General features: G+C 45.7%; 1 protein-coding gene across 2 annotated transcripts in view; it reads right to left on the minus strand.

Annotated features, from left to right (window-relative positions):
• The window catches only part of MGAT5 (alpha-1,6-mannosylglycoprotein 6-beta-N-acetylglucosaminyltransferase), a 315360-nt gene that overhangs the window by 182319 nt on the left and 118082 nt on the right, over nucleotides 1-14959 (minus strand). For both annotated transcript variants that reach the window (XM_045560098.1, XM_045560099.1), the window contains exon 3: nucleotides 1173-1337. In XM_045560098.1, coding sequence (XP_045416054.1) covers nucleotides 1173-1337 — 165 coding nt within the window. The remainder of the gene's footprint in view (nucleotides 1-1172; nucleotides 1338-14959) is intronic.

The raw sequence follows: 14959 nt of genomic DNA on the forward strand, positions 1-14959 counted from the left end.
CACTGCCTCTGTGTTGTAATTAAAAGTTATTTTTAATACCTTTATTTAGTTGGACGCTTTAGATTATTAGAAACATGTTTTGCAATTTTAAAACTTGCTAAAGGGCAAAGAACATAACAAAAAGTAATACAACCAGTTTGCATAATGTGAAACAATTAAGTGTTTTGACATTGGGAGGTGGGAAAGGAAAAGAATCTCTCCCACTGAAGTCTGAATTTTTATAAGAAAGAAAGAGAAAGAAATAGACTTAAAAGAATATGAAACTAGATTTTTAAAAGTAGAAACTACATGTCAAAAGTAACTCAGTCACTTACTTTACCCATTAACCAGAGTTTGGCTACCACCCACCCAAAGCATAGACAGCTTATTCACAACCATTCACCCAAAACACCTCATCCTAATCCTCAGGCTCTTTTGTTTTGTCCTGGGTCCCCAGGAAACAGTGGTCACCCTAGTAAGAGCAGTCCTGGCTCAAGCACAAAGACCCAGGGGCTGACCCTAGGCAGTGCGGTGGGGGAGGGGGTCTAAAGTGAACTGTGGGCAATGACATGCTGTGTATAATTTGGATTTTGTTTTTAATTGATTTTCCTGCTCTCATCCAATATTCTGGTTTCAAGAAGGGGCCAGACAAAACGCGTCCCAGTGGGAATTGCATGGTAGTGCCCATGAGTGGCCACAGAATCTGGCCAGGACTAGGCAAGGGCCACATATCCCCTAAATGCCATCTCTAGAATTTATATTTCTCCATGTACACATAAGAGACATTTTCTGCAATGGTGGCTCTTCTTTAATAGGAAGGAGAGAATATATTTTTTGTAACACTTTTGAAATCGTCTGATGGGAGTCGGGAAGAGAAAGGAACTCTAAAAGGCATAAACTTCTTCAATAACCTCTATGTTTTATTTAATCCATGCTACAAATCGTCTCATTAGAAGAAAATTCCAGGAGCTCATTATGTTCAAATGTGTCACAGAAACTACTAGATGAGACTATAAAAGCATTTTACCATCTGTTATTCAAAAATAAATTTAGACTTACCTTTACAACAGCCATACCAAGTTTACAGAATTTATGCTGTATGGTATCAGTGCGAACCACTGTGCTCCTTTATCCTTCTCCTAGCCCAAAGCAGGTCTTGACTCTACGTCGGGACAGGGAATTGCCATTCTTACCTGCTACATTAACCTTCTCAAGTGCTACCAAGCTGGGAACAGCTGTGGTGGAGTTGGTTGAGTTTGTCCCTGTGCCATTGACAACAAGATTGTCCACCTTCGACTCTAACTTGCCAATGCGCTGCAAAATGTTATCCAGTAACACAGCAAGGGTTTTCTTCAGGTCTGTAAAAGAAAATGCAGACAATTTTAAAAAACTCTGGCCTCTGCATGCCTGTCTGGCTCACTTTCCAACATACAGCACAAAACTTCTCAAACGGCTCAGAAGTGGCCCAAAAGATCTGCCTTAAAAAACCACATCTTAAAGGTGACAGGGGCCATCTTCAACTGGCCCAGACCCTACTAAACAATTCAGTCTGCGGCAGAACCCAAATGTGGCAAGGAGTGACATTATAAAACTACTTCCAGTACCAGGTTGACAGAGCAAACTGTTGCTTAGCATCCTGCCACAGCACTGTATTAAATTCCTCCTCCTCAGAGCACAGTGGTTTCTGACCCCGTGAATGACAAGCCAAAGCTGCAGCACGGTCCCAAAGCAGCCTGTAGATCAAATTCATTATTATTTTTAGTGTTGCGCACTCTATCACGTCCCAGTTTTTTTTTTTTTTTGAGAAGTGTTTATTTCTGTTGGTTACATATGGTAGCGCTTAATAGAAGCTACAGTCCCAGATTTCCAGGCACGCTGGATAACCTAGAGTTGGCTATAATCAGATTTAGAAAAATACTTCAAGAACTAGAGTCATTCATTTGCTCACAAATATTTATTAAACAATTACTATGTGCCGCACATTATTCTAGATGCTGGGGATGTCCTCTCATGGTGCTTACATTTAAGAGTTTATTTCCTTCCCTAAACATCTGACTGTTCTTTTAAAGAGTAGTGCACTTCTCTCTGGATAAATTGTAGGCGGTTGTCTTTAACCCTATGTAAGCATTTACTAAGTTTACAGACAAGACATCTGTGGGGGCGGGGTGGATAGAACGAGGAGATGAACTTAGACCCTCCCCCTGGAAACTCATTATCAAAGATATACTGACTTGTATATCAGAAAGACAGATGGGCAACACAACAGCCTCCCATATGGACAGAATCCAGACCCATTTCTGAATTGGGAGTGGGCCGGGGAGAAGTGCATTGCGTGGGTAGCAGGACTGAGAAAACCCCCGAGTTCAGACAAATGGGAAGTTGCCACCTTCCATTCTGCTGGAAACAGCAGATGCTGTGATCTGGCCAGGAAATACACACACACCTGGTCAATCCACCAACCCAGACCATAGCCAACCAATCCCGGAAAAGGGGCATCCAGGCTGTCCCATTTTGCCAAGTGAAGAGAAACTCTTCTGAAAAGAAGCAGATATGCAACGAAGACGGAAGTTTATGTTCTCAGTGGTTTATAGACATCATCACTTAAGCAGACTAAAAACAATAAACAGAAACAAAAACCACATCTTTATCCTAAAAGTCTGGTTCTTGGAATATGACCCGTCCCAACAGCAAACATTTAGACTTTTCAACAATGTTAAGATCTGCAGATCAAATACCTGACTAGGCCCATTTTTTGCTCTTCAGTGTGTATCTTACCAACCTACAGGTACCCAGTATTATAAATATTTTTAAATTTTCTGTACATTATGGTGTTTTGACATGTTAAAAACCTTCCTGGTTAAGCAGAGACTGTCTCTTGGGTCTAACCAGTTCTTAAAAACAAAGGGCCCAGCCCCAGGAGCCAGTCTTTGATATGCAAACTAACCAACCTAAAGCCCAGTCTCTTCTATCTGGCCCACACAGGGCAGAATATTCCTCTGCCTTAACCATCCCAGAGCCAGGTAACTAGGGACCGCCTCTATAGCCCAAAGCCCATGGGGCTGGCCAATCCTAAACTGTCCAACCCCAATAAAGGCTCTGGCCTAAAGCTCCCCTAGCTGTCTTCTGCCTCCAACTCACCCTAGTGTCTTTCCCATGTGGCCCTGCATGGCATGCAGTGTCTGTCTCTAGGACCTGTGAGCATAATGTGAGCCTCTGTGTCTCCTCGTGGCCACATTTGAACAACTCATAAAAGAATTACAAAACATACACAAGCTAGCTATTGCTTTGGTGAAACTGGGTTAAAACCATGATTGCAGCAAAGACAGTGGAAGGGAACTAATGTTCCTGAATGCCTGTTATTTGCCACTCACTCACATAGATAATCAAGTCTGTTTTATCTTTACATTCTCTCTGTGAGGTAGGTATGACTCCATTTTACAGGTGAGAAAACTGAGGTTCAAAGACATTAAGTAACATGCTGGTGGTTACAGAACTAACAATAAATCAGAATGCAGGCTTGTTCAGGTTTGGCTAATTCCCTGATGCCTCACTGGGGCCAGTCAGGAATCAGAACTTGGGTAGAATAAAGAAATCAAGGGTGAATTTTAGAGTCTTTCACCCATAACAGTGGGTGAGGGCCCGACTTTGGAGCCAGACGTCCTGGGCCTGAGTCCTGCCTCTCCATACCCGTTTCCTTGTCTGTGAAAGAGTGATATGAATAAGCCTCCCATTTCGGGATTGTTGTCAGGACTTAGTGAGTTTTGAACACTGCCTGACATGTAATAAGCAATGCATAACTGCCTGTTGAATAGATAAATAAAACAAAAGCTCCCTCTGGAAAATGCTGTCATCCTTTCTAACGAAATGTCTCCTTGGGTGTTGCAAAGCTTTATCTTTTTCGGCAAAGGGTCACAAGATCACTCTCCTCGGGGGTGTGCAGTCCCATGGTCAGCATGACTCAGTCTGTCGCTGGCACATGGTTAGCTGGCACGGACAGCGGGAGTCAGTCACCTGCTCTGCTCTGTCTGAGGCTACAGAATGAATCGATGGGCTCTCCAGAGTTCTGAAGATGGCCAGACACCAGCCACACAGGTGGGGCAGTCGTGCCAGCAAGACGCAGCTACGTTCCACATAAAGAAACACTCCTCAGATATAGGAGATCAGGATCCACCATTTCCAGCCTCTCTGCCTGGAGCCTGTATCACCAGCCAACTAGAATCCGAATAGAATCTAGAATAGCATTTAACCATTACATTGGCAATTGTAGTTCACCAAAGAAGCCCTGGCCCTCCAATGTGAGTTAACTCAGGGTTTCTCAACCTTGGCACTATTGACACTTTGGGTCCAATAACTGTCATCATGGGGGCTGCCCTGGGCATTGCAGGATGTTTGGCAGCATCCCTGGCCTCTACCGACTAAATGACAGTAGCAGCTCCCCAGCTGTGACAACCCAAAATTTCTCCAGACGTTGCCAAATATCCCTTGGAGGGCAAAACTGCCTTCATTTGAGAACCACTGAATTAGGTACATTCTCCCAATTGCTAAATTGCCCACGGCCCCTTTGTGGGGATACTGACAGGGAGCTGCAGTAGAGGGGTTATGGGATAGGGACTGCAAGAATGAGAGGCCCATCAGGAAACTTGTATCACACGTGACTTCTATCCACTGGCGGCACTTCTGCAAATACGATGGGAAGTAGCAATGAGTGAAGTCTGCCTATCTCCCCATGGAACAGCGGACAGAAGACTAGCCCATGGTGATGGGCACTCAAGGGCTATTAACCTTTTGGAACCATGTTAAAGGCAACAGAACTAGTGGACAGAGTCCACAACTCATAGTCATTGGTGACAGCCACTGGTGGAGCACATCCTAGATAGTATACAAAGTTGTCACACTAACAAGAAGATATTCTCCCTCAATTCTCAAATTACATTCCACAGGCAAGTGTGACCGCCCATCTCTTCTTGACCCTCTCTGACACACAGATTGACCTTCTGTGACTCTGTGACATGGTGTGAATACAGGAATTCATGATGATGAGGAAGGACACTGATGCTGGCCATCCCAACTACCACCCCAATTCCACCACCCCCTAATGACCCTTTCCTATGTGCCAGCCACTGTATACTTTACATAGATTAATCCTACTGAGACAATATGAGGATTATTCCCATCCCACCTTACAGATGAATAAACCACAGCATAGACAGGCTAAATGATTTGCCCCAGGTGACTGCAGACCGGTTTCAGGACTGAAACCCAGTCTGCTTCCAGAGCTGATGGCTCTGACTCACCATACTCCACCACCTCTTAAGAACCACCACGGACCTGCCCACCGGCAAGCATCTCTGACCTGCCACTTCTGAACCTACTTGTCAGGGATTAACCTCTGGGATTCTGCCATGTGTTTTTGCTAAATCATATCCCAAACACCCTCAAGACTCGCTGATGCCACTGTCTCATGGCAACTCTGTCCACCTGACCCAGTGTCACTAAACCTCAGCCAGCTGACGTTGAGTTAGAGACTACCAGATACATCAAGTGATCCAAGATTTAAAAAAATTAAGAATCTGCCTTAAAATGAAGATGGAATATAAATTTATCAAAATATCTTCTATTCTCTAGGCACTTTACCTGGATAAACATGTATTCTCTTCCAATATGAAAGAAAAAAAAAGTTCATTTTCAACTCAAGCAGCTATTTGAGTCACCACTTCAAAGCACTTCAACACAAAAAATACTGTTAATAAAACACACAAGGGCAAAGGTGGCGTCAAGCCCATCTCTGTATTCTTATCAACTAAGCACATCACTCAGTAAGTATGTGTTATGTAAGTGAAAAAAATGAATGAATGAATGAAACCAATGAACTGTAGTCCTCCCACAAATAAAACTGAATGAATTATACCTTTTCAGGTGATGAAATTATTTCTCACTTTCGTATTTTACAGTAAAACCTGTAAAAACTGTTAAAAATTGTATCACAATTTAAAAAAATATGGACTCTATGTTTTAGTCTTAATGGTAACCCATTTATCCAATAAGAATGGTACGCCAAAGGATAATTTCTATAGAGTTTAATTTTAAAAAGAGGGTGAAAATATTCCTCCAAATTCCAGTATGATATTTTTATACCTATCACTGTGTTTTACAGTTATTATAGCAGTAAAATGTGTCCTCAGCAGGATTACGATTTTCAATTACTAATGAGCTTTTAAAATTTTGTTTGTGCTTCAAAGCCTTAGAAATAAAAATTTAATCCCAACATTACTACTGCAATTCTGTGTTCTTAAAACTTACTGTACATGACAACGATGAGATCAAAGTAGTTGAAAACATTTAAAATGTCTCTCTGGGGAGAAAGCAAGCTTTGGTATTTATCATGCCAGAGTTCTTTGATAAATGGTGAAATCAATTAAGCTGCATTAGAACAGGTGCTCTGATAGCTTCTGTAAGTTTTCAATTCCAGGAAGCCATGACATCGGGGGTTCAGAAGGGGCTGACGCGTCCTTGAGGAGGACAGCCAAGGAGATGTCACTACCAGCCACATTTGCCTCCATATCCGGAATCCAAGGAGAAGGGATCTCAGTAGAGGGCCGTGCTGGTGGAATGAGGGTTGTAGATCTATCGGCTAAAGCTGCAAAACTGGGTGGTAAACCCTGATTTCCCAGATCAATCAATATTTGAGGAATTGTCAAGCAAGGCCGTGCCTGGGGCCCATGCTGTCCCCCGCCCCATTTGCCCTGGGCCATGCTTCTAAAGCAGTGGTCCTCAGCCTGCTGTACGTCAGACTCACCTTGTGGGTCACTGTTACCAGGCTGTATCTTCAGTGTGCCAAATCGAACCTGCAGAACCCAGCTGTCAAGGATTCTGGGCATAGCCAAGGTTGAGATCTACTCTAAAGGTGTGGCTGCCATAATTCAATGGCACAGACCCAACCGCAGTGAGCAAAGACTCACATCCAAGCTGCCAAAAATAATTTATATCCGTGCTTGCTCCTAACTCAAATCCCTTCTCGCCGCGGCTGCCCCAAGAGGCATAGCGTGAACAACAGAGCCGCAGAGCAGCTTCCCTTGCTGCTCTGGAGAAACTGGGGGAGACAAGGCGATAATGAGAAAGGAAGGCGCTAATGAAAGAAAAATTAACCTCAACCTCTTATTGCCATGGACTGCCAGGAATGTCAAGTTTCATCAATTATATATGTTTAAATTAATTTTAGAGTGACCTTTCCAAAGAAAGATGACACAGTCATAGTGATGACCAAAACATAGTCCATTCATTATGCACAAGGGCATTCAAAGCAGTGCTATTTATAAAAGAGAGTAGTGTTATTTATTAACAGATAACTGGCAACTACCCAAACACCCAACAAAAAGATTAGATTACATTATATCACCCATTCATGAGATAGAATAAATCACTAGATTGTAAACTCACGGAGGGCAGAGACCAAGTCTGTCTTGTCATCTGTTTATTGCCACTAGCTGTTAACATCAGGAGTTCAGTAAATACTTATTGAATGGACAGGTGAAAAAGGAGAAGTGTACAGCCATCAAAAATACCTAACAGCATGAGGACGTACAATAAAGATGAGTTTAAAAAGCTGTATATAAAATATCCCAATTTTTAAAAATGTACATATGTGTACGTATATATGCACATACACACATACATACACATGGCTCTACCTGAAATAAAAAGGTGGAGGGACTGGAGGGAGATCAAAATTTTATCAGTGGTAAGATCTGCCTTTGGGGTAAGGAGTATTTTTATTCTTCATTCTTCTTTATAATTCCTCAATTATATACAATTATATACATGCTCTCACCCTTCCATAAAAATTCACATTGCTTTCAAAGTCACAAAGGCATTAAGTGCTATTTTGAACATATGTACAGTACAGTGACTTCTACGCTCAGGACTCAAAGATACGGCCCCAAGTACCCACCAGAAATGTCTCAGTGACCCCCACTGCCTTATCTCATCTGAATTTTAAAGCCCAATGGTAGATAATTCACCTGCATGTGCACTTACAAATGTGCCTTTCACCCTGCAGTTGGTCAAGGGCAGCAGAGCCTGGACACAATCGTTACCGAAGTCCAAGAGCAGCTCAGATGCTCAACATCACCAACTAGCGTTCTCTCCTGGCTTAGGACTACGGATTTAAGCTGGGACCGGAACTTGTACCTAGATGTGAATGTTCTTCCTGGGGGGGCTTCAGAGGGTGTCATTAGTATTTCAGAGAACTTCTCGGGCAGCAGAATCTGAGAAAAGATCATATCTACGCCTGCTGATAATATCAAGTGCTTTACAGAATCTATAAATACCCAGAAATTTCCCACCACCCAGCCAGCCATGGAATAGGAGCCGAGCATTTTAGTTTTTTTTATGGAAGAGATAAGGACTAAGGTGCTAAGAGGTCAAGCCCACAGTCACCCAAGGTCCCCAGTGACTCCGGGGCCCACATCTGCCCTGTCAGGAAAGGGCAGCCTTGCACACGACTCCTTTCTGCTCGGCATCCCACACCAGAAACATCACCACCACGATGCCCTGGTTAGATGCACAGGTGAGCCTGGATGCACCCAGCTCATCTTACAGCCCACAGCGCAAAACCTTATCACCTTATCTTTTGAACACGGCAGTGACAATCACATCTCCTTGTCTGGGAGGGTAATGGCAAGCCTGCCTTCCTCTAGAGCAGAGCCAATTTCCTCTCACGAGGTCTGCTCAGGCCCCATCCCTAATTGCTGCACAAACAGGCTGCCGAAGCCCTGTGTTCACAGGTGACATCGGGTCTACATGGACAGTTTTGGTTGGGTGGTAACAGACACAGGTACACCCAGGCCAGAGTCAGTGGTAACTAATAGCAACAAATGTACTTTATTAATCTAAGTGCTTTAATAAACGTGTCATTCGTAATCCTTACAAGAAGCCTATGAGGTAAGTCATGTCATATCCTTTGCTTCACAGAAGAGGAAGTAGGCTTTAAAAAGAGCAGTGACTTGTTCTAGGTCGCAAAGTCAGTAAGGAGCGTGTCCCCTCCTCCCCCACCCCACACAGATACTCTGGAACTGCCTCCCAGGGTGAACAATGGCCTGACATCAGGGTCACGCACAATAGCTGCTTGGAGCCTCTTACATGCAGAGTCCATAGGGTATCCCTTCTCTCCTGCTTCACTAAATCCATTACTGTGATTTTCGCATTAGTCCCAGCTGTAACTGTACCACACAGTCACAGAGTCCTCCTGGGGGGTGCGGGGAGCTATTCATTTGTGGCTCCCACTATGTGCTAAGGCCTGGGGTACGGTGGGGAACACAACAGACCAGGGTCCCAGAGTCCCTGCTCTTTAGGAGCCGACATTCTGCGTGGGAAAGAGACGATCAGCACATACAACAAACATGCAACGCCAGGCAGCTTGAGTGTTAGTTAGCATGACAACGACGGTTAGGTCGGGCCCTCCTTCTGCAACAGAGAACAGAAGGAAAAGAGCAAACGAGGTGGAGGGAAGAGCAAAGGCAGGGGCTCAGAGACAGGGGAATGCTTAGCCATCTCCAACAGCCTTGTCCTAGAAGACAGCAATGGTGTCAAGGCAGACGCCAGGTGTGCAGGGCTCCCTAGGGTGCCCGCAGTGGCACGAGAGGGAGGACAGGGTCACGTGGAGCTATGGCCACCAGGGAAGGTGAGAAGCACTCTGAGCCGGAGACTCAAACCCCACATACGTGCGTCCCCTCCTCAGCCCAGACTTGAGGCAGTGGCACAGCATGAAAGAAAGGGTCTTGATGACAAGACAGCTGGAGAACGAGCCCCGTATTCTCATTTCACTCCTCCAGTCTGGAACACTCCTTAGACCTCTGGTCGGGGCCGGGTGTGCCTGTGAACTTGGCCTGGCTTTGATGAGGATGCTGGCGGGGGCGGACTCCACCACAGGACGGCTGGAAAAGCCCCAAGCCGCAGAGAGGCCCATTTTTAGATTCCAGGTTTCTTAAAGCAGAAGCCCTTTCTTTAATCACACAGGCCACGTCAATGTAGAGTAACCGAGGCCGCCTCAGACGCACCAGACAGCCCAGCTATTTTCCTCCCTGCCGGTTTCACTCCAGGAACAGTGTACTTCCCTCAAGGGCAGGGAATTTCTGCTTCAGCAATGGTGGTTTTCCACATCACCCTACGAAAGCCCCTGCCCTCAAAAAAAAAAAAAAAAAAAAAAAAAAAAAAGCCTCTTGATCATATTTGCAGGAACAGAGGCAAAAAGAAAAAAGTAAAAACACAAAATGAAACACCCTTCACAGGCCTGCATCTCTAATGAAATCCAACCTACTTTTTTTCACGGGAGAGATGGAAGGAAACACTTGCAAAAGCTCTCGTCTGGGTCTCAGAACAGTACCTGGATCTGTAACACAGGGGAGCTGCCACCCTTTCAGAGCAAGCTCTGGCAGCCCTATATGGGGCTGGCATCTCAGACATGAGACCCCCGGGCCAATGAGCGCCACTGGGTGCCCAAAGCAGTTACCTCTCCACGGCCCCTGGTCTCCACCCACATCGTGTGTCTCCTTAAGGAAACAGGAGGGACTTCCTTCCTTGTTTGTTACCTTCCCTCCTCCCATGGAGATGGCAGTGGGACCACAGGGTAAGGTCAAGGCCAAGTTTACTCACAAGATCAAGCATCTCCACCCCTCCCTCTGCCTCCCATCAACAGGGTCCACAGCCTGCAGGGCACTGCCCGAGCTGCCCTCTTCTCAGCCCTTGACAACCTGCACGCTGCTCCTTGCTGTGTCCCAGCTGCAGCGCCCTCCATTCTGTCCCTGGAGTGCACACACTGGCCTTTGGGCCTGGCACACAGCACACCTTCTGCCTGGCACACTCTGCCTCAACCTCCCTCCTCCCACCCCGCCTGGCCACTCCTTGCTATCATTCAGGTTAAAGAGACACCTACCGAGAGAGGTCTTCTCTGACCTTCCAAGTACAAAGAAGCCCCTCTGGTTTTTTTTTTTTTTTTTTAAATCACAGCCCCCTGTATCATTTTTCTGCCTGAAATTTACTCCTATCTGACATTCTCTTGTTTATCATTTCTGCCCTCCAAAGAGAACACTGCATCCACCAGAGCAAAAAGAAGCATGTCCATCTTTTTCCCACTGTACGCACAAAGCCTAGACAGCACAAGGCACACACCAGTCAACACATTTCCCAGGTGCCAGGCTTGAAGGATACGAGCCAGGCAAGGGGTCAGGCCAGGCCTAAGCAGCTCAGGGAAGCAGGAGAAGGGTGAGCGAAAGCAGGCACAGAGACCCTGGGGCCGGGGGAAAGCAGGAGGCAGGCAGAGGGCTACGCGGTGGGGCCAGCAGAGAAGCTGAGAGCCCACGGCCACTTCAGCCTGAGCTGGTGGCCTTTCCAGGGCACGTCCTGGCCAACACAAGCAAGCAGGTGAGACACACCAGGGTTAACAAGATGTGGATGGACCACGACAGGGAGCCTCACCCTCGCCTCAGGTTTCCATCACTGTTCATCAGAGAACAGAAGTGGACAGGCAGTGCTGCTAGATAAGAGGTGATCGCTAGGGATCAGAATTCGGGTCAGGCTGTTAGAGACAGGGATCAATTCACCGCAGAAACAAGAACGGCATTGACGGCAGCGAGTGGCACCACTCGTGATGCAATTCCTGCGACATCACCGACAGGCATGACCCTGGCCATGCCGAACTGCAGCGGGATCCGGCTCGACGTGGGCTTGGGAGGTGAGTGCCGGTGCACAGAAATGCCCTCCACACCCGAGAACAAACGCTCCCACCATTCCACACAGGCTGCCTCGGAGACCGCCCAGGTACCACTTTTGAAATAACAAGTCCCCAAAGAAGTTCAGAAGTCTCTTTCAAATCACCACAACAACGATGGGTGGGGGGCATGGGAAGACACTCTGTGGAAGTTCTTCTGTTGTTGTTTGAATGTCACAAAGTAACAGCTGACATTGGGCACCTGACCTGCAGTGCCCCACTCAAGCTTCACACAGGCCTGGGTGAGGGGCACCGATGCCCCAACTTTACAAGGAGTCTGTGCCTCCCAGGCCCAGGCCATGCGGGCAGGATGTGGCAAAGCCAAACCGGCTGGCTCCAACGACAGACCTCACCTGCCCCTCAGAAGCGGCATTTCCAGAGGCCAGAGAAATGCTGCATTTGCGTGTGCACCTGAGGAAGATGATGTCTTAAGTGAATCTCCAAATGCAGGGATCAAAGAAATTGCTGACACACATACAAAAACATCCCACAAGTAAAAAGACTCACCCAGGGACTATCTAGGTCAGGGTAAACATTCTGGGGGAAGGACCAGACAGTAGATATTTTAGGCTTTGCAGTCTCTATGGCAATGACTCAAACTCTGCTGTTTGTTGCAAAACAGCCACAGACAATACATGAACAAATGGTGTAGCTGTGTTCTGATAACATTTACAAAACAGGTACCAAGGAGAATGTGGCCCACAGGCTGTAGTTTGCTGACTCTGCCTTAGACCACAGGAGTCCTGGGAAATAGTTGAGTCAATGGGAAACACGATCAAATGAGTGTTTAGAATAACCTATGCTGACTGCTGGACGATGGACTCAGAAGGGTTTAGAAGTTTTGTGAAACAACACTGGTATTATCATGTTGCTGTTATTGCATTCGTTATAAACAAATGGCAGTGGGTGTGTTCCAATAAAACTTCGTTTACACACCCAGGCAGAGGTCTGAATCTGGCCCACAAGCCATAGTTTGCTGAACCCTGCTGCTTTAGGACCTCACGCCAGAAATTCTAATAAATCAGCAATCATCTAAAATCAGCGAGTACAGTTCTTCCAATGCCTGCTATAGACACTGAAGACCCATTTATAGTGTACTGAAAGCCTCTGATTCTACCAACATGGGGATGAGAGAAGTGATTTCTTTTCCCCCTATTAACTGGATTCATTCAAACCAGACACAAATCCCAGCCATACAGGATCAACCCTTCACTCTTTCAGAGCAGACATCCAGGCAGGGCACTGCACATGGGCTGCTTTGTGGCAGGAAAAGAGACTGGAAACCAGTGGCCCGTGCATCCTCATCACTGCCCTGGGAGCCAAGCTAAACCACTGAACATCCTGCAGCCTCTGCACCATCGTCTGACATCAGCTGCAGAGCTGACTGCCTGTCTGCCTGTCAGCATTACTGACGCTGACAGATTCCAGGGGAAGCACGTGGCACCAGAATGGCTCTCCAACTTTCCAGGACTGGCCCTGGACTATACCAACTCCTGGTATAATCCTCTTGCTCCATCCAAGTTGCTGTTGTCCAGAACTGGGAACGAGCGGGAAGACAAGGCTGTCAAATTTCAAATAACAAAAACCAGTTATCTTCTTGAGACTATCCTTAAGAAGATGGTGCCAGGCAGTGAGTGCTTGCTGTTTCTATGCTTAGTGCAGTGGTCCTCTAAGGTGGCAGGGAGGGGGAAATGACTCCCCCACATCTAGAAACATCTTTGATTATTACAAAACTAGGGAGGTGCTACCAGCATCTAGTGGGTAGAGACCCCAGAGATGCTGCTAAAATCCTCCTATGCACGAAAAGCCCCCACAGCAAGGACTGCATTTGGCCTACCCCCAAATATGAATAGTACCAGGTAAGAAACCCTGGCTTAGTGGGATCTGACCACATGAAGATCCCAAATACCTCAAGCAAATATCCACAGTCCAATTACGTTCCAGAAACTCAGCTCCAAAGACCACTTTGATTGACGTGGGAAGGGGAGAGAGCCCCCGTCTTATTCAAGCATGGCCAGCTTTCATTATCAGTGTTAGGGACAAGATGACTCTCTTGGGGCCACCAGGTAGCCTATTCCCCGTGCACCAGCCCAGAGAGGATATCTAAGTTGATTTAGATAAAAGAAAACTAGCAGTGTGAGTCAGACAGGCTGGTGTGACCTGTTTGATTGTTTCTTTGTTGTTATTGAGAAGAACATTATTTTGCTAAGATTAATCTATAAAAGGAGCAAGTTAGAATAAATAATTTCTATGGTTTCTTTGAGATGCAAAGTCCTATGATTACTAGCATACAAGGTGGTTGAAATTTTAACATACTATTTTGGGGTTTGGGGTCACTTTTTTAAAAAAAATATTTCTGTGAGGCTGAAAAGCTAAGAACAGATCACTGTCCTTTAGAATGTGGAGGAAGCCTTCCCAAAGCAGTACACAATAAAGACAGCCAAAACAGCTAGAGAAACTCAAAGTCCACAAATCTGCCATCCATGTGGCTTCTTTCTGCTCATGGAAAAGGTTTGAGTGGCTGAGATAAACAAGAGGGGAAAACTACTGAGTGATGATTCACCTTTCCTACCAAAGCTGTAACATGAAATGCATAAAACCAGGGAACTTTAAAACAGCATCTGTGTTACCTGTCACATCACACACATTGGTAACATCAATGGTGACAACTGGTTTTATTTTTTTTCTGATAGCTTACATATAATATTCTGGAAATGTTACAAATGATGTTAGTTAACAAGTGACTTTAAAATGCACCCTTCCAGGCCAGGCACGGTGGCTCACACCTGTAATCCTAGCACTTTGGGAGGCTGAGGAGGGTGGATCACTTGAGGCCAGGAGTTCAAGAGCAGCCTGAGCAACAAAGCAAGACCCCATCTCTACAAAAAGATAGAAAAATTAGCAGGGCCTCGTGGTCAGTTTCTTGGGAGGCTGAGGCAGAAGGATCGCTTAAGTGCAGGAGTTTGAGGTTGTAGTGAGCTGTGATGACACCACTGCACTCTAGCCTGGGCAACAAAGTGAGACCCTGTCTCCAAAAACAAAACAAAATAAACAAAAAAAGCCACCCTCTGAAAAACTACCTAGTTGTTTTTCAGTGAGGGCTCTCAAAATGGAATTTCATTTTTTAAATCATCAAATCAAAACAGGTTTGAATATGTCTAAATAAAATGCAACCTAACAGACACTTTGAAACTTTTGAATAGATTAGAAAGCAGA

The sequence above is a fragment of the Lemur catta genome, chromosome 8, assembly GCF_020740605.2.
Source record: "Lemur catta isolate mLemCat1 chromosome 8, mLemCat1.pri, whole genome shotgun sequence".
NCBI classification, from domain to species: domain Eukaryota; kingdom Metazoa; phylum Chordata; class Mammalia; order Primates; family Lemuridae; genus Lemur; species Lemur catta.